Genomic DNA, 21,996 nt, shown 5'->3' with positions numbered 1-21,996 from the left:
TGTAAAGCACTCTGAAGTGGTATATAAGTCTAAGTTCTATTGCTATTACTATTTGCACACTGGGTGCCCTACCAGTGTCTTGCAGCTGTCACCTGCAAAAGGCCACACTACTGCTTGTGCTACACGAAGACCTTATTTGGTTTTTGGGAAAGAACTTGAAGTGTATGATGTGCCTTCTCATTATTATGAACAGATAATAATTTAAGTGAGATGGGTGGCAAACAAATGTAATAAACAAGCAAGCAAGCACCAATGTGCAGGCTTCCCATTCCATGATCTAGGTGTGTTACCTAGAATTTTAATGTTCACTATTCCTTTTTTAAAGGGTGATATCACTTTTAAACTTGGCAACTCTGGCCTCTTTTTTAGCTTTAGAAAACATGGTTTTTTTTTCCTTCTTGGCCAAGGCCATTTCTTTTGGTATGCAGGAACTTGCCATTTCAGCACTAAACCATAGTGTATTCTGAAAGTCCCGGAATGCACTTATACTTTTTAAGAAAGATACAAACCCAGCTGGGAAAGAGTAGCGCAACCCCTAAACTTGCCACTTCTGCAATGTTATCTAGAATCCATGTTTTCTATTGTTTAATTGGCACATGTGATCAATCCCTTTTATGGCTTCATCCGTTGCACGCATCAAATCGATCATTTATTTCTGTACCCTATAAAAAAACCGCGACCTCCCCCTTGAGGAAGGACGTTTTGCTGCGGCGATTCCTTCTTGTCGGGTGGGCAAAGAAGCCCCTCGGCTCCTGACTAGGGGCTGGAAGGCACCCGGGGGAGTGGCGGGACGGGGGCTCTGGGATCATCGGCCGGTGGCTAAACGGCGGGGGGGGGGGGGCTAGAGCGGGGCCGCGCTCCTCCGCACGTGCCCCCCGTTGCCGGGCAACCGTGGCGGCGGTTGAGCAGCTGTGCCCGACCGGCTGCCCGGAGGCGGCGGCGACCCGGCATGGTGAGGGGGCGGGCGGCCGGCGGGCGGGCGGGCGGGGGCCGGGGCTGGTGGGGGGGGGCGCTGGCTGACGCGCGGCTCTCCCTCCCGCAGGACCCGGCGGCGGCGAAGGAGGCGGAGGCGTCGGGGGCGCCGCCGGAAGAGCCGCCGGTGCAGCTGAACGTGGGCGGCTGGGCCTTCGCGGTGCCCCGGAGCAAGCTGGCGCAGTTCCCGGAGTCGCTTTTGGGCCAGGCGGCGGCGGCGGGGCAGCGGCTGTTCCTGGACCGCGACGGCTACGCCTTCCGCCACGTCCACTACTTCCTGCACACGGCGCGGCTGTCGGGCGGCAGCGGGCTGGAGCTGCCGTTGCTCTACGAGCAGGCCGGGCTGCTGCGCCTGGCGCCGCTGCTGCAGGTGCCCGGAGGGGGGGGAGGAGGGAGGCCGCCCCCCGCCCTGACCCCCCCCGCCCCCCCTGACGCGCCTCTCCCGCAGAGCCTGGACAACCTGAAGGAGGGCAAGCACAACCTGCGCGTCCGCCCCGCCGACATCCCCATCGCCGAGCGCGCCTCGCTCAACTACTGGCGGACGCGCAAGTGCATCAGCAAGCCCTGCGCCGCCGCCGCCGCCGCCGCCGCCGCCGAGTGCGCGCTCAAGAGCCCCGCCTGCTCCGGTAAGGCGGGGGCCGCGGGGGGAGGGGGCCGCGGGGTCCCCGAGCCCCGCCGCGACGGCCCTGCCTCCCTGCCTCCCTCCCCCCCGCAGGCTCGCAGGAGAAGGCGCCGCTGGGGCTGATGGACACGCCGCTGCTGGACACGGAGGACGAGGTGCCCTACTGCTTCCTGCCGCTGCGCCTGGTGGAGCGCTTCCCGGCGCTGGTCACCGACGACAACCTGCTCTGGCTGGCCGACGCCGCGGCGCTCATCGAGTGCGAGAGCGGCGAGTTCCGCTTCATCGGTAAAGGGCGGCCGGCGGGGGGGGGGCGTTGGGGCGGAGAAGAGGCTCGCCCCCCTCGGTTACCTGTGGAGTAGAAATGAAAAGAAAGAAGCCAACGCATCGTCCAGCAGTGGGCAAGAAGCTCCTTGAAGCGCAAAACTCTGAGAAACGTCCAGTGGCCGCCCAAGGAGGGGAGGCCTCTCTGGGTACCATCGGCCACTTCCCTGACCCGAAGAACTGGGAAACATAACGAGGAAATGGGGGGAAATCTTGCAACTTTTCCTGCCCCCCTCCCCTCCCCCCCCCAGTTCCTCTCCCCGAGAAAACAAAGAAGGCAAGAAAGGCACTGCAGCTCCCTGGCCGCTTTTGACCCAGGGCACCTGGAGCTGCCATTTCTCAGTTCCTTTAGAGAAAGTGTTGCTTGTACAAAAACAGTGCTTGTTGCATCTTTCTCTGTGTCTCACTATTAAGATATGCTGGTGTTGATAAAGGAGAATATTTGTATCTCAAGGTTGAAATGAGGGGTCCGCAGTGCTCTCTGAGCTTGGTTGTTTTCTTGTAGCGCTCACTGACGATGTGACCTATTTGGGTAACGAAACATCTGCAAGAAAACAAGCAAACTCAGAGAGTATCAAGGAGCCCCCGTCTGTTGCTTTACCAAGTCTATAATTTGCATTGTTATCCTAGAATTATTGTGATAGTTACTAGCCTAGGCTACGTTTCAAATTCAAATTTTGTTTCTTCCTATCAGTTTTCTCTCTATTGTTTCCATGTCCATCTCTTTCTTTCTGGCCGGTTGACTCTGTCCATCCTAGGAATAAGCTAGGAATCCCCAGTTTTGCTTTCCCCCTAAAGTCATTCAAAATATAGGTACATAGCATGAAACACCCTGCTAGCCCTTCAGGTTGCTTACTTTCTGGTCTGTGTTTTTTTGAACAACTAGCTAATTTTCTTCGCTCAGAGAAGATTCTTTTGCCTGATAACTTCTCCAGCTTGGATGCTCTGGAAGCAGAAGCGGAAGCCTTGGGCATTCCCAAGGTCATAGAAGCCGTGAAGGTCTTCAGGAATAACCCAGGTACAGTTCTTACAGTTTAAGCTCTGGGTTGACTAATTTCCATACTTGGACTTTCTTTAATTACAGAGTGAAAGTAATGATAGCTTGGTCATATTCGTTAGGAAATTGTACGGAATATAACCTGTAATAAAGATTTTGAGTTATTTGTTACTAAAATTGAAGTATATTGTGCGTACGTTTGTATGCAATTATTCTTTTTTTGATAAATGGCCAAATGAAGCAGATAATAACTTTCCTGCACTTTTAGACTAATTTACCCCTTCTTCTAGGAAACTCCAAAAATGGCTACGAATTACAATATTTAGAATACCATGTCAAACTAGAGCTGTCCTTTTTCAGAAAATACTATTCTTCTGAATACCATTAAGGAATCCCACATTACTTGGCCTTCACAATACCAGTATCTTCTGTTTCTACTCTTCAGCTATTTGCTTTATTGTTGCTCATCTTAAAGTATGTATTTTATGACTGTCGAAGAACACAAAAGCAGGTGGCCCTTGCACTCAGTGCTCCTCTGGATTGATCCCACCTATGCCCTGCCCATGATCAGCGTCTAGCCTTCTGATTACAATAATTAATTGATTAGGAAGCTTTGAGCATATGCAAGCCTGCTTGGAGGCTCAGAATGCAGGACATGCAAAATGTTCTGAGCTTCAACTCATTTCCGCTATTTGGGTCTGAAAACACTCTAAACTTTTGCCCCAAGTCCAGAACAAAATGGGCAAAGAAGCTGAATGCTGTAGTTCTGAAGGAAGAGTGAATCTTTTAAGATATGCATTTGCTTGTGTTGCTAATATTGAGTTGTTGCTCTGCTTTGGTTTTAAAGTGGAATGCAGCTTAGATCTTTACTCCAGCACAGAGAAGCATAAGGCGCAGTCAGCCATGCTAACGTCAATGTCTCCTTGGGTGGTTTTCTTTAGGCTCGTGTTCCAGCGAAGCTTCTAAGTCTCAAGGCTGTGAGAGGAGCCCGACGGCACAGCAGCAGAGAGCTCAGGACCCATCCGTCCTCCTCCCTTTGTACCCGATGGTGCTGGGACTCCTAGTCAAGTACCCGGACTCTGCTTTGGGGCAGCTGCACATGGAGAGCACCCTGGATGGGAATAAGCTCTACATCTCAGGAAACGGAGTTCTTTTTCAGCATGTCATGTATGTCCCTTGGGAAGTTTGGTCGTGCTTGTTTCTAGTTTCTAATAAAGACATTTGAGGTGTGGATGCAAACACAACCTTCCGTTATAACATAATGGTGTGAAGGATGTGCTCTCCAGGCAGCTCCATGGGATGGTACCAGAATAATTCTTATTTTATAATTAGAAAATTCTCAATTTAAAATAGCATTTCCCTGCTCACATTTACTACCACCTGGGGCATCCAGTCAATTAGTACTTGCATTTTCTTGCAGCCATTCCCAGGATGGGAGATAGAAGGATAAAACTGGTCTGTGGTCAGGAATATCCGAACCATCGACCAGGATGAGGCTTTCCCAAAGGTTGGATAGATTGCCAAATATAATCCGCACCTGCTGACAGAGGATGGCATCCCTCATGTTGCCTCCTGACCTGGCCATCATTATTAGATCCTGTAGTAGTTTGGGGGAGTCCTGTACAAAGGGCAGGACTGGTCAGTCCAGATGTGGCAAAGTTTAGTTCCTGGCTGGGTCTCCTTGGGATGTGAATGGAGGTTGCCGGTTGGGAGCAAACAGAGCTCTGTTCTCCATGAAAAGAATGCAGGAGGAGCCAGGAGGGACTGTAGCACTGGACCACTTTACGCTGAGAGCTGTGAGCAGTGATTGGCAATCGGTTGTTTTTCCTTCTGGATCCATTTTCTAGCCGGCTGCTCCCAGGACCCGCATGGCTCCCATGGAGTGGTTTTAACTTCTTTGAGGGGTGCTGATTTCATCCTGGGGTGCCTCTGTCGGATGGAACTGAGTAGACAGAGTTGTATTGTGGGAGTAACCTGTAGAGAATGTGTTTTTGTGGTGCCCTCTAGTAAGTAAGTGTAGCATTTGGTGGATCCTTTAAGGCCACTGGATGGTTTTATGGGAATGTCAGTCAGTCGTCTTGACTGATAGTCAAACAGAAAACAATGACCTAAATCATGGAAATACTAAGGAGAAACCCCCTCCCCCAACACTGGCATAGCAAATTGCTGTACATATGCAGGGGGAAAAGCCCACACCCCCTTGCACTGATATTGCTATCTAGTCGGGTAATGAAATGTCTGCAAGCAAACCATGAAGCTCAGACTCCACAATTCCACCCTCAGCTGCATAACAGTCCTGAACTCTTCTGTTGGAACTTGTTTGGTCCTAATTTAGGACCAAACTTTTGCTTTCTATGTTTTATTATTTTAACAGCCAAGGCCTAGCTTCTGCATGGAGCCAAACAATATTATGACACAGAAGCTTCAGTTTCTAACTGTTCAATATTTTATGTAATGAAGTGAAAGTACACTGCTAACAGTAGCTCTTAAGCAAGGTTTAATGGCAAATTAATATGCGTATGATAAGGAGGAGCTGTATCTTTTTTTTTAAAGTAGAGTGAGGAAATCTGATATATGTATATGAAGAAGAAAAGCAGTAGTTAAGAAGTCCGTATAAAGAAGAAAGAATGGAAAGAAATAATCCAGTAGCTGCCTTAAAATAAGAATGATAAAAAAATCTACATTTTTGGCAAGTCTTTCTCTTTTTCTGTGCAAAGGAATTGGTTAGGAACTTGCAGACTTCCACTTACACGAAATATGTCTGAACTTCCACATCTTTGCACGTATTTGGATCAAATGGATCTCATCTATGAGCCAATGAAGGATGCTTTAAAAAGATTTCTAAACCCGAAGACGCCCACAGATTCCCTGATAAAAAGTAAGTTGTGCCTCCCTTGAGATATATTATGCACGTGAAACTGTGTTGTGGGAATCATTCACAGGTTAAAGATCTAGGTAAGGAAAAAACCCTGCGAAAAAGGCTGCGGCAAACAAAACACCTCCTGTGTTGTTGCAGAACAGGAGAGACTGTCATCGGGGGGCCAAGCTGAACTTGAAGGAGACTCTACTTTTTCAAGGATGAATATGTGATAGATTCTTCATTGGACACCCTGAAATTATCCAGTCATGTTTTAGGTTAATGTATTGTACAGATTTAGCTCACACAGTGGTTGACCTGCACAACATAGTTGAGAATTCTGACATAAAATGATCTAGTATATCGACCAAGGCATCTCTGGCTTGGTCATGGAACTTGTGAAGTGGATCTTAGAATTGTTGTAGATTGCAAAATGGTTTGAGCCAGTAATGAATTTTCTCTGATTTCCTTGCCTGATCTAATCATTGATGAGGAAATTGTGTGGTTCAGGTGGCTGGGCTATTTCATTCCTCCGTGAATCCATTCCTTTGTGATGCAAAAGTATAAAAGTAGACTCTCTGCCATTTGGATTGTGTTTTGTAGGTGCAGAGTGGGCAGCAGAAATAACAGCTTTTTCCCTCCATCATATTGTCAAAGTCTATGTAGGAAGCCACTGGTATGCCACCTATTTGCAAACGTTATTAAAGGTATAATTATTAAGTATCTTTATGTTGCTTGCTCTAGAGTGGCCAATATTTAGGCTGCTTAGCTAAATGTCTATGGAGATTCTCCCTTATCCAGGTCACAGTTGTCCCAAAGGTGCTTTTTCAGAAGCAACTGGACTTTCTGGTTTTTCTTTGAAGACGTTTCGCTTCTCATCCAAGAAGCTTCTTCAGCTCTAACTGGATGGTGGGGAAGGGAAGGATTTATATTCCTTGTAGTCAGCTGGTCCTTTGCATCCTTTTAGAGAGTCGTTGAGGCTACGTGGAGGTTTAACTGTGTCCTCAGGGTCACCTGAGTAGTGCAAATGGGTGTGGAGCCTTCTTGGAACTGCTGAAAGGACTGTGTTGTACTGTGTTCTTGGATGAGAAGCAAAACGTCTTCAAAGAAAAACAAGAAAGTCCAGTTGCCTCTTGAAAAAGCACCTTTTTAGATTGCTTGTTCTAAAGAGATGAAGAGAGAGCATCGTGTGTAACTAAGCTCAGAATACATATGGCAGATTGCACAGAGAACTTGAAACTTGACCTTTCATGATTTTTGTTGTGCTTCTCCTGGAGAAATGCAGGCTGGGATGTGTGAGAGGATTCCAGTGTCATCTGTTCCCTCTCCTGAATGCTGGTGACTGTGAGAAACTACCTTAGAGAGCTCATGCATGCATCCCCCTAACCACTGCACAAACAAGCCCTGGGATACGGCCTTTGTCCAGTCCCCAGTTTAAAGTCCAGGGATTTCTCTCCCCTTCCAACCCAATTTTTATAATGGGCCTCACCTTCAACAATGTGGCTGGCCATATAGTGGGCTCAGTGGCCTCTCACTGACCTCTTCTGCCTTCCATGGGCATTTGGGCTTGGAGTGCAGGCAGCAGGAAGCCTCTCCAGGCAAAATGTTTGACTGGAGTTCCCAAAGGGCTTGTCAGTTACAAGGAGGCTTTCTTGAAACCCAGGTGTAGCATTCCTTTGAAAGAGCTGGAGTTTGCCACCTGGGCAATGCCGGTTCTCCCCCCGAGAGGTGCCCCGCAGTTTCCTTTTGTTTTGTTTTTTTCTTTTTTTGCTAACACCAAACTGGACTTTCTATTGCTTTCAGGACTTTGAGCCATTTTGTCTCCTGTGCAAAAGATTGGAGGTTACTTGCCACTTCCGTTATTCAGAGGGTGCTCCTTTTTCCTAGCTCTGTGCCCCCCTCCCCCCAATTCTCCTTCTATCCTGACTGCCAGAGACACGCAGGAGGATTACTGGATGAAGTGGGAAGGAAAGTCTATGATGTTCCCTCCTCGACACAGTAAACCTATGAGTTGGGCAACCTGAGAGAAATCTCTGGCCAAAGATCCTCCCAAGCCTGCCCAGACCTGTCCTTCCCCCTTTTAAGGAGAGCAATTGGTTGGTGGTTTTCCTGCTGGCAGGGAATTCTCAGAGGGAGGGGAAAGCAAGCCACAAATGGCTGCCTTTCATTGGTCTTCTATTACAGGAGTCCCCAACCCCAGGCCCTGGACGGGGACCATTCCGTGGCCTGTCAGGAATTGGGCCATGCAAGCAGTAGACGAGCGAGTAAAACTTCCTTTGTGCAAGCACAGGATCTAGGGTCCGTGTGAAACCATCCCCCCTTCCACGCCACTGGTCCCTGGTGCCAGAAAGGTTGACTGCTGCCCTATTACAAATGGGAAGGGCTTGCCTTCCTCCTGCTAGCCTTGGGAGTGAGGCTGGGCAGGGCTTGGAGGGTGAACTTAAGGCAATCTTGTGCCAGTGGCTCTTCTGCCGATGGGTCCCATTCTAGAGGGGCTGCCTGGCAGTGTCCTGAGTCTCTCTTGGAAGATGACAGTAACTTTCCAATCCACATTTTTTCCAACTTTTAGAGCAACAGCATTTACTAATCTAACATGATGGCACAGGATTTGGGCATTTTGCTTGAAATTGTGGCATTTTAAAATTATTATATCTGAGGATAGGGGAACAAGGAACATCTGGATCCCTTAGTACAGGCAGTCCTCCAGATATGACAGGTCACTTAATAAATGTTCAGAATTATGACAGACACCCCAAAACTACATACTGTATGACCCTGTTTCAAAGTTACAGTGGCCCCCATGGCCATTTGCCCTTATGACTGACCATGGGAATGCTGCAACACCCCCACCTCTCTTGCCTTCCATCCTGCCCTGACAGGACTCCAAAGTGCATTGGGTCTGCTTCCTAGGCCTCCTGGAAGAGACCGCCATTTTCAATGCTCCAGCGATTCCTTGTGGAAATGGCCACTGCGTTCAGAGCTTCTTGCCCCAATGACCTGGCCATTTGATAGGCGAGGGGCCTGGCCCTTGTTTTGCCCCAGAAAGGCAGGGGGACCTGGCCAGGAGGAAGGGCAGTGGCAGAACCTGGAAAGGCAGGGGCGCCCCACGTTTTCCTTCCCCCTTGTTTCTCGTTGGCAAGATAGCCAACTGCACAGCAGACACGCGTGCAAGCCTCCCTGGGGGCAGAAAGTGGACCATAGGATATCCTGGGGGTGAGAGAGGCCTTGGGGAGCCCAGTCAGGTGGATTTGTGCCTGCACTAGGCCTCCCAGGATCTCCCCCACCTCTGAGCTCCACTTAATGACCCACACGTTCATTTAAGCGATGCACAGGGGTGAGGGGGAGTGGGGATGCTGGTCATTACTTGACTTGATGTAGTTCATTTAATGTTTGTCCCAATTTTCAGCCTTAATGGGCAGCCTTCATTAGAGTCGTAACTTGAAGCTACCTGTACCACATTGGGCTGCTGTGGCATTGCAGTTTTAGTCTTTTAAAGACTGACTAAACTGATAAAAGCATTTTTTCCATGACCCGAGACTCAGGACAATCAATGTATCTGATTTTTTTTACAAAATATATATGCCATAGTAAAAGTGAGCAAAAGACATTTTTACTGCAGCAAACTCCGGTGACTGTTTCCCCTCTGGAACCATGGGAGGATGCAGCCCATGCTTTGCAGGGACGTGGGCCACCTGCAGGCCAGGCAAACTGGGCAGCCTCCATGCCACATGTTGATTTGATGCTAACAACGCCAGTCATTTGTGGTGCCCCTTTGCACCTGATATTATTCTGTCATTGTGAGCTATCTAGTTCTTTAGAATACAAATCGGGGGCGGGGGGGGGGGTGTTGGTAAGGAAAATAGTATTTTCAGTTTGAGAGAAAGCTTATGGAAAGAGCTGATTTGAAATCTCCTGCCTTTTTTCCCTTTTAGTTTCCAGAGTTGTTGTCAAATTGCAAAAAGGTATATTGGATTGCTTATGGCCAGAGTCTCCTCATTCATGGAGATGGAAAAATGTTTCGACATGTTCTCAACTTCTTAAGACTTGGCAAGTTGTATTTACCATCTGAATTTAAGTACGTTAATTATTGTTTGATGCATATTATATCTGGGATAGCTAAAGAGCAGTTTTACCTTAAGATAGAGTTGGAAGTGCTCAGTGCACCGAATGGCTGCCTCTCTCAACCATGTTCTGTGGAGAATAAGGCTTTAATTATTTCCTCCCCAAAGTTCTATTTTCTCTAAAACTGTAGCAATTTGTGTTTGCCAATTTCTCTTAGGTTGTTCCTGTTTCATTATGTTCCCTATGATGTCATTAAATGTTGCTAATTAACAATTTTCAGCAATAAATCAGGACAACAAAGCTAAACATTGTTTCAGAAATAACATACGTGATGTAAGGGAACTTGAAGATTATTTATCCCAAATCTTGGAAAGTGCATTTGTCTTGTGAAGGACTTTGCACTTGGGCGCAGCCAGGGGAGGCTGAAGTGGCAGAGCCCCAGGGCAGATGCTCTGGGACAACGAAGGTATCCCTCTGCAGCAGCAGAAGGAGCAGCTGAACTGAAGGCAGTCTTGTACTTGGACCAGGCCTCCCTCCTGCTGCCTAACTTCATCATGGCTCTGGGTAGCTTATATTTAAAATGAGAAAACCACCAAAAGAACTTCCAGACCAGCGTTCAGACAAACTACACAACAACCAGCCATCCAGGGCTACACAAACACCCTAGCCCAAAGAAAACAGCGGTGCTTTAAAAGATGGGATTAGAGAATCATTCTTGCCATCAGAAAATTCCTCCTCATTTCCAGGTTGAATCTCCTCCTGCCAAGCTTCCACCGCAGCTTTTTGTCCTGCCCTTGGTGCTCTGGAGAGTAAATTAATGTCCTCTTCCCTGTGACAGCCCCTCAAGTATTGGAAGATCGCTCTGTTGTCTCCCCTCAGTCTTCTCTTCATTTGGCTAAATGTACCCAGTTCCCTTAGGTGTTTATTATATGACTTAACCCTCCAGCCTCCGAATCATCTTGGTTGCTCTTCTCTGCATTCTTTCTAGAGTCTCAATATCTTTTTTGTATTGTGGTGACCAAAACTGGATGCAGTATTCCAAATGTGGTTTCACTCGCGCAGTGTAGAACAGCGCTACATTCCTCATGATCTTGATGCTGTTCCTCTATTGATGCATCCTAGAACTGTGTTGGCTTTTTTGGCAGCTAACTCGTAGGAAGTGGTGATCCACTCGGATTCCTAGGTCCCCCTCACAAGTATTGCTACTGAGGCAGGTACCTCCTATTCTATATCTGTGCATTTGGTCTTTCCTGCCTAGGTGCAGGACCTGACTTTTCTCACCACTGAACTGCATCTTGTTGGAGAGGGTGCAGTGCTCAAGTCTGTCAAGCGAAATGTCTTCAAAGAAACACAAGAAAGTCCAGTTGCCACTTGGAAAAGCACCTTTGGGACATGCACAGTTATTTTTTATTGAAAGGAAATGGTTACAGAAATCTTGACAAATGGATCACGTTCACTTTAGAGCTCAATTGATCGTACAGTTCATTAAGTAGATTTTGGTTCACCTTCATTTGCCTGGCTGGAAACCAGGGAGCAGGATACCCAAACAAAGGGCACTGAGTCAGTCTCGGGGGGGGGGGGGGAGGGGGAGGGTATTTCCCCAGTTCCTTTAAACTTTTTCAGAATTTAAACCTGGCTATGCCAATTGGCCCCAATGGGGGAATTTCATGCTGGGGTGGTTGATCGACTGGCAGCAGCTTCCACCTCCCCCCCCACACACATATTCTGCTCCCTTCCTCCTCATCTTTACTTATAACTTAGATTTTATTGTAATTTTCATATGATTTTGTATATTTATTTATATATTTATGGTTTCATTTTAATGTAAACCGTCCAGAGTCGCCTTGTGGTGAGATGAGTGACAAACAAATTTAATAAATAAAAAATAATAAACATAGAATTGCACAGTGTATAGTTACGAACTTCTGCCGACTCCAGAACTAGCATGGCTTCCATGCCAGTTCAGTCCGTGAGCTGGGGAGCCTTAGATTCAAGGGGTGGTTAGTCCCCCGGTCCTTGTCCCCGGTCAGTCCCTGCCATGGCTTTGTTTGGGTATCAGGCAATGCCTGGGAGACCCTCTCACACAATCAAGTGGCCTTCCAGGATGAGAAGATGGAACTTCAACATGTTCTCTGTGAAGCTGAACTATGGGTCAGTGGTAAAATCATCATTATAATAATTTCTTTTCCTTTTTTAAAATTTAGCAAAGGTTAATGGGGAATCTCAGTACAGTTGATTTGACATGATTTGCTTTTTCACCCCATGACAGGGAATGGTCACTTTTGTGCCAGGAAGTGATAGAGTACCAGATCCCTTCTCTGTTGGAGGCTCTCGATCAGTATGACACGTACAGGTATTTCTTTCTTTCTTTCTTTCTTTCTTTCTTTCTTTCTTTCTTTCTTTCTTCTTCTTCTTCTTCTTCTTCTTCTTCTTCTTCTTCTTCTTCTTCTTCTTCTTCTTCTTCTTCTTCTTCTTCTTCTTCTTCTTCTTCTTCTTCTTCTTCTTCTTCTTCTTCTTCTTCTTCTTCTTCTTCTTCTTCTTTTTTGTGGGCCCATTTCTCATTTGCTGCTCAGCATAAATAAAATTCAGTGTACTTACAACCACAATTGAGCCCAAACTTTCTGTTGCTAAGCAAGACAGTTGTTCAATGAGTTTTGCCTCATTTTACAACCTTTCTTGCCACAGTTGTTAATCAAATCACTGAAGTTGTTAAGTTAGTAACACATTTGTTAAGTGAATCCATTGACTTGGCTGGTCAGAAGGTCGCAAAAGGGAATCATGTGATCCCAGGACACTGCATGCCAGTTGCCAAGCGACACGTAACCGTGGGGTTGCTGCAACAGTCATAAGGGTGAAAAACACCCAGGAGTCATTTTTTTCAGCGATGTTGCAACTTCTAATAGTCACTAAACAAGTGGTGTTAAGTTGAGGAGGACCTGCTGGGGCTGCTTCATCCCTGGAGGAGCCTGGACAGCCATTTGTCTCAAATTCTATAAGATCTCCTGCTTGACCAGGAGTTGAATTGGAAGAGCTTCAAGGTCCCTTCCAGCTCTATTCTGATTGGTTGATTAACCTCTTATCAGTCATTGGATAGGACCAGAATACTGTAATAGGAAGCAGGAGCTCTCAGTGAAGAAGAACAAAAAATAGGAGAGGTGCAGAAACCCCAGCCCTTCCCCCTCCCCCAGAACCCCCCCCAGCCAGGAAAGGCTGGGCTGTCTTGGAGAAGCCCCTCCCTTTGGAATGCAGGATCTCTTGGGGGGGGCAGCTTTAAGCCACCAGGGTGGGGTAAGAGGACATTTGAACACAATGCAAAAGTTGGTTTGGCGCTTTGGCCAAGAATTTAAAAGTGTCAGTTGCTCCTCAAAATCTTTTTCTCCTGCCCCTTAGGAAAAAGGGGGGGAAATCCATATAGCTTTCTCCTGTTCTTGACTTCTAACTCTTAATAGGAGAATTTTAATAATGACCAATATTATTGAGGCATAGAAAGTGTTTCCTAAAAAAGATATAAAATGTTTGTGTTCCAGATTATGGGTACAACAACAGGAAGTTCAACATGTAGTTTATCCAGTTAGAAACCTTGAGTCTCCAATATCAGAGAAGGATACCGGATCCAACGAAGTCCTTCGAGATGTAATGTTATTTTTTATTATTACTATTGTTGTGATTGGTCGCATAGTCATCCAGATGTTTAGATTTGGCATTTTTATCCAGCTGTTCAGTCCTTGCCAAGGACCTTAAAAACACAGGTGTTCTTTGATATTGTTAAAAGTGTTGTTACATGATGTTAGCTGTTCCAAGTCAAAGCTGCCTTTTGCAATTGATGGATGGGGATTTTGTCAAGAGGTGCTCTAGATTGCACTCAAGGAGCTTCTGATTAATGCTTTGTTTTGCCATAGTTGTTCCATTTCTATTTGTATTTTGTGATTTTTTCCCCCAGCTCTTTCTTTTTTATTCTGCTGTTATTACTACTGTCATGCTGGTTTTCTTCTTCCTCATTTTTGAGCACTGCAGAAAAAGGTATCCTTCCAATGATAGGGTGAAAAAGTCTGCCTTTTTAAACACGGGTCAAAAGAAAAGTTAATGCCAGGCTCAGAAAACAAATAGGAGGAGAAACAGTTTTCCTTCCTAATCAAAACATAGCAGTATAATGGATAGCAAGACAGAGCAAGTTTCTACACTTCCCATCACCTTTAATAATATTCATAGATATGAATTCATAGTCATCAATGTAAGACCAGCCTTTTACTACAGCCTCTGAGTGGGGGCTTTATGACTCCTGCAGCGCTTCCAGCTATGGCAAACTGACTACATTTTTGTCACGTGACTACATGTCAGGCGCTTGGTAACTGGCTCACCTGACCAAGTCAGCATCCCGTTGTCACGTGATCACATTTTGCAATATTTCTTGCTGTCTCCTGGTGTTTTTGATGGTTTCTGGCAAAAAAAATCTGGTTTGCTTAACAACTGTGGTGATTTGCTTCATGACTCCAGTGAAAAATGTCCAAAAAGCAGGTTTGGTCATGTGGGTGCCTCAACTTGGACTGCAGTGTACTGACTACAGTCAGACTCTTAAACACAATCACAGTCACTCCACGCACACGCGGAAATGTATGACTAGTTTTTCTTTTTCTTTTTCCCCCTAATTACTTGCATAGGGATTATTCTTTATACTATTTATGTTGTTTGTGTTTTTTGTCATGGATTGCACCAGTGAGGCTAAAATCAATTTCGTTGTATCCATGATGTACAATGACAATAAAGGCTATACTATTCAATGACCTCTGACCGGATTTCTAGTCGCTCTCATGGTTGTAAATTGAGGACGACCTGTATGGCCTTTCAGTCTTTCTTATTGGAGCAACATTGCTGCTTTTAGCTCTACTTGGTTATTCTCTGATGGCAGATACACATAGCAAAAATCATCTTTGGATTTATATAAGAAAGAATAGCAATAGCAATAGCACTTAGACTTATATACCACTTCACAGCGCTTTCCAGCCCTCTCTAAGCAGTTTACATAGCCAGCGTATTGCCTCCAACAATCTGGGTCCTCATTTTACTGACCTCGGAAGGATGGAAGGTTGAGTCAACCTTGAGCCTGGTGGGATTTGAACTGCCAAATTGCAGGCAGATGGCAGTCAGCAGAAGTAGCCTGCAGTACTGCACTCTAACCACTGCGCCACCGCAGCTCTTGCTATAATACAATTAATACATTATTAATTATGCTTTAATGGATTTTTTTCTCTTCCTTTTTTGAAGCATCTACATTTTGCTGTGGATTTAGATCAGTGTGCCAATAATTGGAATATAGCTAGAGAACCACAATCTATGGAAGGGAGTGATAGAGAGAACACCAATTACACCAGCATTTCCTCCAATAAGGGAGCAAAGCGAAAACATCCCTGGGAAATGTCCAAGTCCTCCGAGGACTGGGGAAACTCCTGCCTTTTCCGACAGGAAGGAAGCCCCCCCAAGAAAAGAGGAGCAAAAGGAAGCTTAACCAAACCCCTGGAGAACAGTGACCCCCCCATTCAGAAGCTCATTTCCCTGGTGCAAGGCTGGGATATGGCTCACTGCAGATGCTGTGGGGCTCCCCAGGGACCAGGATCTGGTGAAGAATCTAAATGGAGAGCATTGGTGAGGACCACCCCTGTCAGCTGCTCCAGAATCTCCAGCTCTGAGCTATCCGGTAATGAGCTGGACATACAAGGGGCACCAAGAACACCAGGAAATCTCTCCAAGGCTGGACTGTGCAAGCAGGGACCTCTGCCTCCCCAGGGCTGGCTGGCAAAGGCAGATGAGCCAAGCTGTTTGGAGGAGGTGCCCTTCTCAGGAAAAAGTACTTGCTCTCAGGAACAGAATGAACAGAAAGAGAAGGGTAAGTGGAACTCTTTCACTTGCTGCTTGTAAATGACTTCTGGGTTTGATTGGGAATAAGGGACTGCTCTCCATGGCTTATTTATTCTAGAAATTAGGGGTTCCTTAGAAATTATAGGTAGAGCTTGATAACATTTATTTTGTCCCTGAGCCTTGTATTTTTAATTGCATCCTGTTCAGGAGGAGGCTTAGTGATCAACTTCTTGATAAGATAGTCATGATCTTTGGAGTAGTTAAAGCATTTGGTTTTTCTTTCCTAAGTGTAAAGCCTTACTTTTCTCACCACTGAATTCCCCTTCTTGGATAGGGTCCAGTGTTCAAGTCTGTAAAGATCCTTCTGAATCTTGAGTTTATCTTCTAAAGCAGGGGTGTCAAACTCACATTGTCATAGCGGTATATTGGGCGTCACATGACGTATTGGGCCTTTTTTCCCCTTTGCTAAACTGGGTGTGGGCGTGGCCAGCGCGTGACGCATCCGGCCCGCGGGCCAGGAGTTTGACAGCCCTGTTCTAGAGTGTCGGCTATTCTTCCTAGCTTAGTGTTGTCTGCAAAGGAACCCCTCTGTTCCTTCATCTAAATTGTTTATGAAGATGTTGAAGAATATGGTGCCCAAGGCAGACCTTGAGAAACAGTTGTTCTGTGCCACATTTTTTCTACCTTATCCAGAAGTAGGCTATGGTCTACATGGTTAAATGCCTTTGAAGAGTACTGGGCCTAAGTCAGAACCTTGGGGTATCTCATGGCATACTTCCATCCATGTAGATGTAGTTCCATTAAGGACTACATGTTGAGTGTGATTTGTCAACAAGTTACTAATCCATCTAATGGTGATGCTGTCTATTCCACATTTTCTATCTTATCAAATAATAGGTTGTGGTCTACTTTATCAAATGCCTTACTGAAGTCCAAGTATACTATGTCCATAGCACTTCGCTGGTCCGCTAATTTAGTCACTTTGTCAAAGAATGCAATAAGATTTGTCTGGCATGGTTTTTGACAAAGCCATGCTGGCTTCTAGTAATAGCTTTCCTCGTTTCTAAATGTTTGTAGATGTGTTGCTTGATTAACTTTTCCAGGATCTTCCCAGGTTTTGATGTCAGGCTGATTGGTCTATAGTTTCTTGGATCAATCCTCTCCCCCTTTTTTTTGAAGGTGGGAACTACATCAACTCTTTTCCAGTCCTCTGGTAGTTCCCCGATACTCCAGGAACTGTGAAAAATATGGTTCAATGGTTCCAAGATAAACAGGTGCCTTCAGAACTTTGGGATGTAATCCATCTGGTCCTGCAATTTGAACTTGTTCTAGACTGGACAGGTGTTGTCTTACTTGTATTCCTAATTTGTCTTTTACAGTTCTGCTTTTGGTAGGTTGGACTCTTTTTTTCCCCTTTTATGTAAAGAAAGATGTAAAGAATGAATTAAGCAGTTCGACTTTCTCCCTGCTGCCTGTCATGTCCTTGCCATTTCTCTTTAGTGGACCGATTGACTTTTTTCTTCTTTTTTACATGTTGAAAGAAACTTTTAAAAATTATTTTTGACATTTGTTGAAAGTCTTAGTTCATTCTGAGCCTTAGCTTTCCTGACTTCATCATTGCAGGCTATATGCTGACATTCTGCTTTAGTTATATGTCCATCTTTCCATTTTGTTTACTTATCCATTTTGTCGTTCAGTTTATCAGAGAGTTCCATGTGAAACTACACTGGTTACATCTGGGGTTTCTTGTTTTTCTTTTTGAGTGGTATTTTACAATCTCGTTTTTCCAGATTTTCCCCAGTTTCTGGAGTTGTTTTTCCCTTTAAGATTTTCATCCATGGAATCCTTTCTAAGCTCCAATTTTGATGAAATCAGCTCTCTTAGAGTCTAAGTCTAAGACACTAGTTTGACTTGGTTCTATTGCTTGTGTGACTGTGCTAGGTTGAATTCCAATATGACATGGTCACTCTCCCTCAAAGTTCCCACAACTTCAACCTGTTCTATCATTTCATCTAGTGGTGAGAATTAAGTTCAATATAGCTGACCCTCTGGTTCCCTCCTTTACCTTTTGGGTGACAAAGTTGTCCGCTACATTCGTCAGGAATCTGTTTGATCTCCCACTTAGTGCAGAGTTTCTCTCCCAGTTGATGTCAGGATAATTAAATGCTTTCTGCACACCTTAGCTAACTGATTAGCAAATGTTCATCCATTTCCTCTGGTTGGTTGGGTGGCCTGTAGTCATTCCTTTTTCCTTTTAGAGTAACCAGACGTGGGGGGATGCCACTGGCCCCTTTCACTGCCGTGAGAGGGCATGTGAACCAGCTCCTGATATGAAGATCTACTTTGACCCAGTATTATTGGATGATCTGGTTAAGCCCTGACCAGTTGACTCTCCACCTCTGTTTTGTGCGATGTTTATGGCTGCTGACCTGCTTGCGCTGCGAGACTCCCCCCTCTCGCAGGTTTGGCCCTCCTCACTATCGAGGGCCTACCTTGATGACGGATTTTGGAATCCCGAGAGGTGGCATGCGGCGAGGAGGGGGTTGTGGGGTTTTTGGGGGAAATTTTTAGATAAGGTTTTAAAGGTTTCTGGGAGGGGGGTGGGCTCGGTGGGTTTGGGGGAGAACCTGTCGGGGAGGAGGCCAGAGCCGGCTGAAGAGCACGGCACAAGAGGTGCGGGAACCGGGGTCAAGGAGGGGGTTAGAGCTTATGTTGTGGATGGACATTACATCAGTACTGTGGGTGGGAGGGGCAGATATGGCAGGAGCAGGGGGCCACATCAGGTTGTGGGAGCGCGCGCCCGCTGGCTCCAAGCGGTGGCACGCTCCGGCCTCCAATGCTCCTCTCGTTCCCCAGGTTGCACAGACCCTCAGGCCCTGGGCCTTCGGCTGATGCTGTGCAATGCCCAGTCTGTGATAAATAAAGCCCCCCTCATTTGTGATCTTGTTCAGGAGGGGGGAGTGGACCTGGCAGGTATTACGGAGAACTGGTTGGGCCAGGAGGGGGGGATCCCCCTCGTTGAGATGTGCCCACCCGGTTTCCACGCATTCCATCAGCCGAGGACACAGGGGAGGGTTGGGGGGGTGGCGGTTGTCATTAGAGAAGGTCTTGGTCCGAGGGAGGCCACTGTTCCTCAGATGGCTGGATGTGAGTCCCTCCTTGTGAAGTGGGGTCATGGGATGCAGATGGGCGTGTTGGTTACATACCTGGCTCCCTGCCACGTGAGGCAGCCCTGCCCGAGCTGCTCAACGTTATAGCCGCGGTGGCGGTTGACACACCCAGGCTTATGGTCATGGGGGATTTTAACCTGCCATCTGTCGGTGAGGCATCTGAGGTGGCTCGGGAGTTCATGGCTTCCATGACGGCCATGGATCTGACCCAGTTAGTTCATGGCCCTACTCACATGGGGGGAAACACACTAGACCTGGTTTTTGTCTCTGGTCAGTGGTTGAGTGATCTTGAGATAGGGGATATAGTGATCGAGCCCTTGTCATGGTAAGATCACTCCCTCCTTTGCTTTGACCTTCGAACCGCCGCACCCCGCCACAGGGAGGCGGAACCATTGGTACCACCCCAGGTGCCTGATGGATCCTGATAGGTTCCAGACAGAGCTTGGGCCATTTCCTGAGGCTCTGGCACATGGCTCGACTGAGGAGCTGGTGGCCGCCTGGGATAGGGCGGCCACTGGAGCTTTGGATCAGGTTGTGCCTTTGCGGCCTCTGACCCGGCGTCAATCTCGCCTGGCTCCATGGTTCACCGAAGAGCTGAGGGAGATGAAGCGCCGGAAAAGACGCCTGGAGAGTGGTTGGAGGGCCAGCCATTTTGAATCTGACTGAACACTGGTAAGGTCTCATATTAAGACCTACCTGGTGGCAATAAAAGCGGTGAAATATAACTATTTTGCCGCTCTTATTGCATCATCAGATAATCGCTGGCTGCCCTGTTTAGGGTGACCCGCTCCCTGCTCCACCAGGAAGTGCGGGAGGACCCCTTGGAGGGTAGAGCCGAGGATTTTGTACAGTATCTGTATGACAAAATCGCTCAGATTTGGGAACACCTGGACTCTGACTGGGTCGATTCAGGGGGGAGGACAGAGGCAGGTCTTGTGAGTATTATCTGGGAAGAGTTTGATTCTGTGACGCCCGAAGACATGGACAGGATACTGGGCAGACTGAGCGCAGCCACATGTTTACTGGACCCGTGTCGCTCCTGGTTGGTGCTGGCCTCTCGGGAGGTTACACGAGGCTGGCTCCAGGGGATTATAAATGCTTCTTTGAGTGAGGGTGTCTTCCCTGCCGCCTTGAAAGAGGCGGTGGTGAGGCCTCCTCAAGAAGCCTTCCCTGGACCCGGCAGTGTTGGCAAATTATCGTCCAGTCTCCAACCTTCGCTTCATTGCGAAGATTGTTGAAAGTGTGGTAGCGCGACAGCTCCCCCAGTACCTGGATGAATCGTCGTATCTGGATCCATTCCAGTCGGGCTTCAGGCCTGGATACAGCACAGAAACAGCATTGGTCACGTTGGTTGATGATCTCTGGAGGGCTCGGGACAGGGGTTGTTCCTCTGTCCTAGTTCTATTAGACCTCTCAGCGGCTTTTGATACCATCGACCATGGTATCATGCTGCACCGGCTAGAGGAGTTAGGGATGGGGGGCACTGTCCTACGGTGGTTCTCCTCCTTTCTCTCTGACCGGTTGCAGTCTGTGTTGACAGGGGGGCAGAGGTCGACCCCGAGGCCCCTTGTATGTGGGGTGCCACAAGAGTCGGTCCTCTTGCCCCTTCTGTTCAACATTTATGTGAAGCCGCTGGGTGAGATCATCCGTGGTTTCGGGGTGAAGTACCATCAGTACGCTGACGACACTCAGCTGTACATCTCCACTCCGGACCACTCCAATGATGCCCTTGAAGTGATGTCCTAGTGCCTGGAGGCCGTGCGGATCTGGATGGGGAGAAACAGACTCGGGCTCAACCCATCCAAGACCGAGTGGCTGTGGTTTCCGACATCCCGATATAGTCAGTTGGTGCCATTACTGACTATTGGGGGCGAGTCATTGACCCCCACGGAGAGGGTTCACAACTTGGGTGTCCTCCTGGACTCACGGCTGTCTTTGGAAGAGCACATGACGGCCGTGGCCAGGGGGACTTTTTATCAGGTCCGCATGATTCGCCAGTTGCGTCCCTTTCTGGATCGGGACTCGTTAAATATGGTCACTCATGCTCTCGTTACTTCCCGCCTGGACTACTGCAATGCTCTCTACATGGGGCTCCCCTTGAGGAGCACCCGGAGGCTCCAGCTGGTCCAGAATGCGGCCGCGCGGGTGGTTATGGGAGCGACGTGGCACTCCCATGTGACTCCCCCTCCTGTGCGAGCTGCACTGGCTCCCAGTGGTCTTCTGGGTGCGCTTCAAGGTTTTGGTTACCACCTTTAGAGCACTCCATGGCATCGGACCAGGGTATTTACGAGACCGCCTTCTGCTACCAATAGCCTCTCACCGACCAGTACGCTCCCATAGAGAGGGGCTTTTCCAGAGTGCTGCTCCCACTGTCCATAGCTGGGATGTTCCCTCAGATCTTGACACTAACTGAGTGAGAGCTGATCAACTCTCCCTGTTAAGGCACGCCTCCAATCCCATAATCCTCCAGTCTATCACTCAGTTACTGACAAGAGCTGACGTGAATTTCTGAGCTGTGGAAAATAGGTTCTATTTAATTATTTTTTTCTTGTTTTAAATCACTCCCTGTTTCCGTTTAGGCTTTTTCTTTCCTTTTGATTATTTTCAAATTTTTTGGTTCGGTTTAATTGCGAGTGTCTGGCTGCGGATTGCGTGTGGTGAGTCCGGAGATCCGGGCCGCCCACACCCCCAGGGATTGTAGCCGCCGGATTCCAACTCTTTGGGGCGGATCTGGCTTTCTTAATTTGGCCGCGAGCGTGGGCTGGGCGTGCAGGATTGCCGTTATCACCACGACTCTCTCCCATCTGTTGGCGACCCTGGGGTTGTGTCACCTGGGCGGTGCGCTCCCTGTTTCTCCTACTTTGGATCAGCGGCTCGGGCTGCTGGCGTGCAGGATTGCCGCCATTGATCGTCACTGACAGGAGTCGCCTGTGCCGGCTTCGGAGGAGCGTCACACCTGCGGTGCGCCCTCCGCTTCGACTGTTTGATAGTGGCCGGCAGCGGATCTGTGCTGAGGTACTTGGCGCCCTCCGAACGCGCCTTCCCTTAACTCCCTGTCGGCGTGGGACGTTTCCACTTGCCTCCTGGGCCGTTGTTTATCGCGGCCGCCATTTTCTTTCTGTGTTGCCTTGCGGCTGCCATT

At 47.6% G+C, this 21,996-nt stretch overlaps 1 protein-coding gene across 5 annotated transcripts in view; it reads left to right on the top strand.

Moving 5' to 3' along the window:
* Positions 1 to 712: 712 nt before the first annotated feature.
* The window catches only part of KCTD19 (potassium channel tetramerization domain containing 19), a 57,668-nt gene continuing 36,384 nt past the window's right edge, over positions 713 to 21,996 (top strand). For 2 of the 5 annotated variants that reach the window (XM_060681519.2, XM_060681520.2), the window contains exons 1-12: positions 731 to 952; positions 1,043 to 1,342; positions 1,421 to 1,598; positions 1,688 to 1,879; positions 2,802 to 2,933; positions 3,854 to 4,079; positions 5,630 to 5,790; positions 6,373 to 6,476; positions 9,702 to 9,844; positions 12,101 to 12,184; positions 13,359 to 13,464; positions 15,094 to 15,712. In XM_060681519.2, the coding sequence (XP_060537502.2) occupies positions 950 to 952; positions 1,043 to 1,342; positions 1,421 to 1,598; positions 1,688 to 1,879; positions 2,802 to 2,933; positions 3,854 to 4,079; positions 5,630 to 5,790; positions 6,373 to 6,476; positions 9,702 to 9,844; positions 12,101 to 12,184; positions 13,359 to 13,464; positions 15,094 to 15,712 (2,248 nt within the window). In that variant the 5' untranslated portion in view covers positions 731 to 949. Of the gene's footprint in view, positions 953 to 1,042; positions 1,343 to 1,420; positions 1,599 to 1,687; positions 1,880 to 2,801; positions 2,934 to 3,853; positions 4,080 to 5,629; positions 5,791 to 6,372; positions 6,477 to 9,701; positions 9,845 to 12,100; positions 12,185 to 13,358; positions 13,465 to 15,093; positions 15,713 to 21,996 lie in introns of all 5 variants that reach the window. The other 3 variants (XM_034425648.3, XM_034425650.3, XM_034425649.3) reach the window with 3 other exon arrangements.

Source organism: Pantherophis guttatus, chromosome 11, assembly GCF_059756535.1.
Source record: "Pantherophis guttatus breed Tessera chromosome 11, ASM5975653v1, whole genome shotgun sequence".
Classification (NCBI taxonomy): Eukaryota; Metazoa; Chordata; class Lepidosauria; order Squamata; family Colubridae; genus Pantherophis; species Pantherophis guttatus.
Note: the sequence above shows the minus strand (reverse complement) of the source record. Positions and strands in the feature narration are given on the sequence as shown.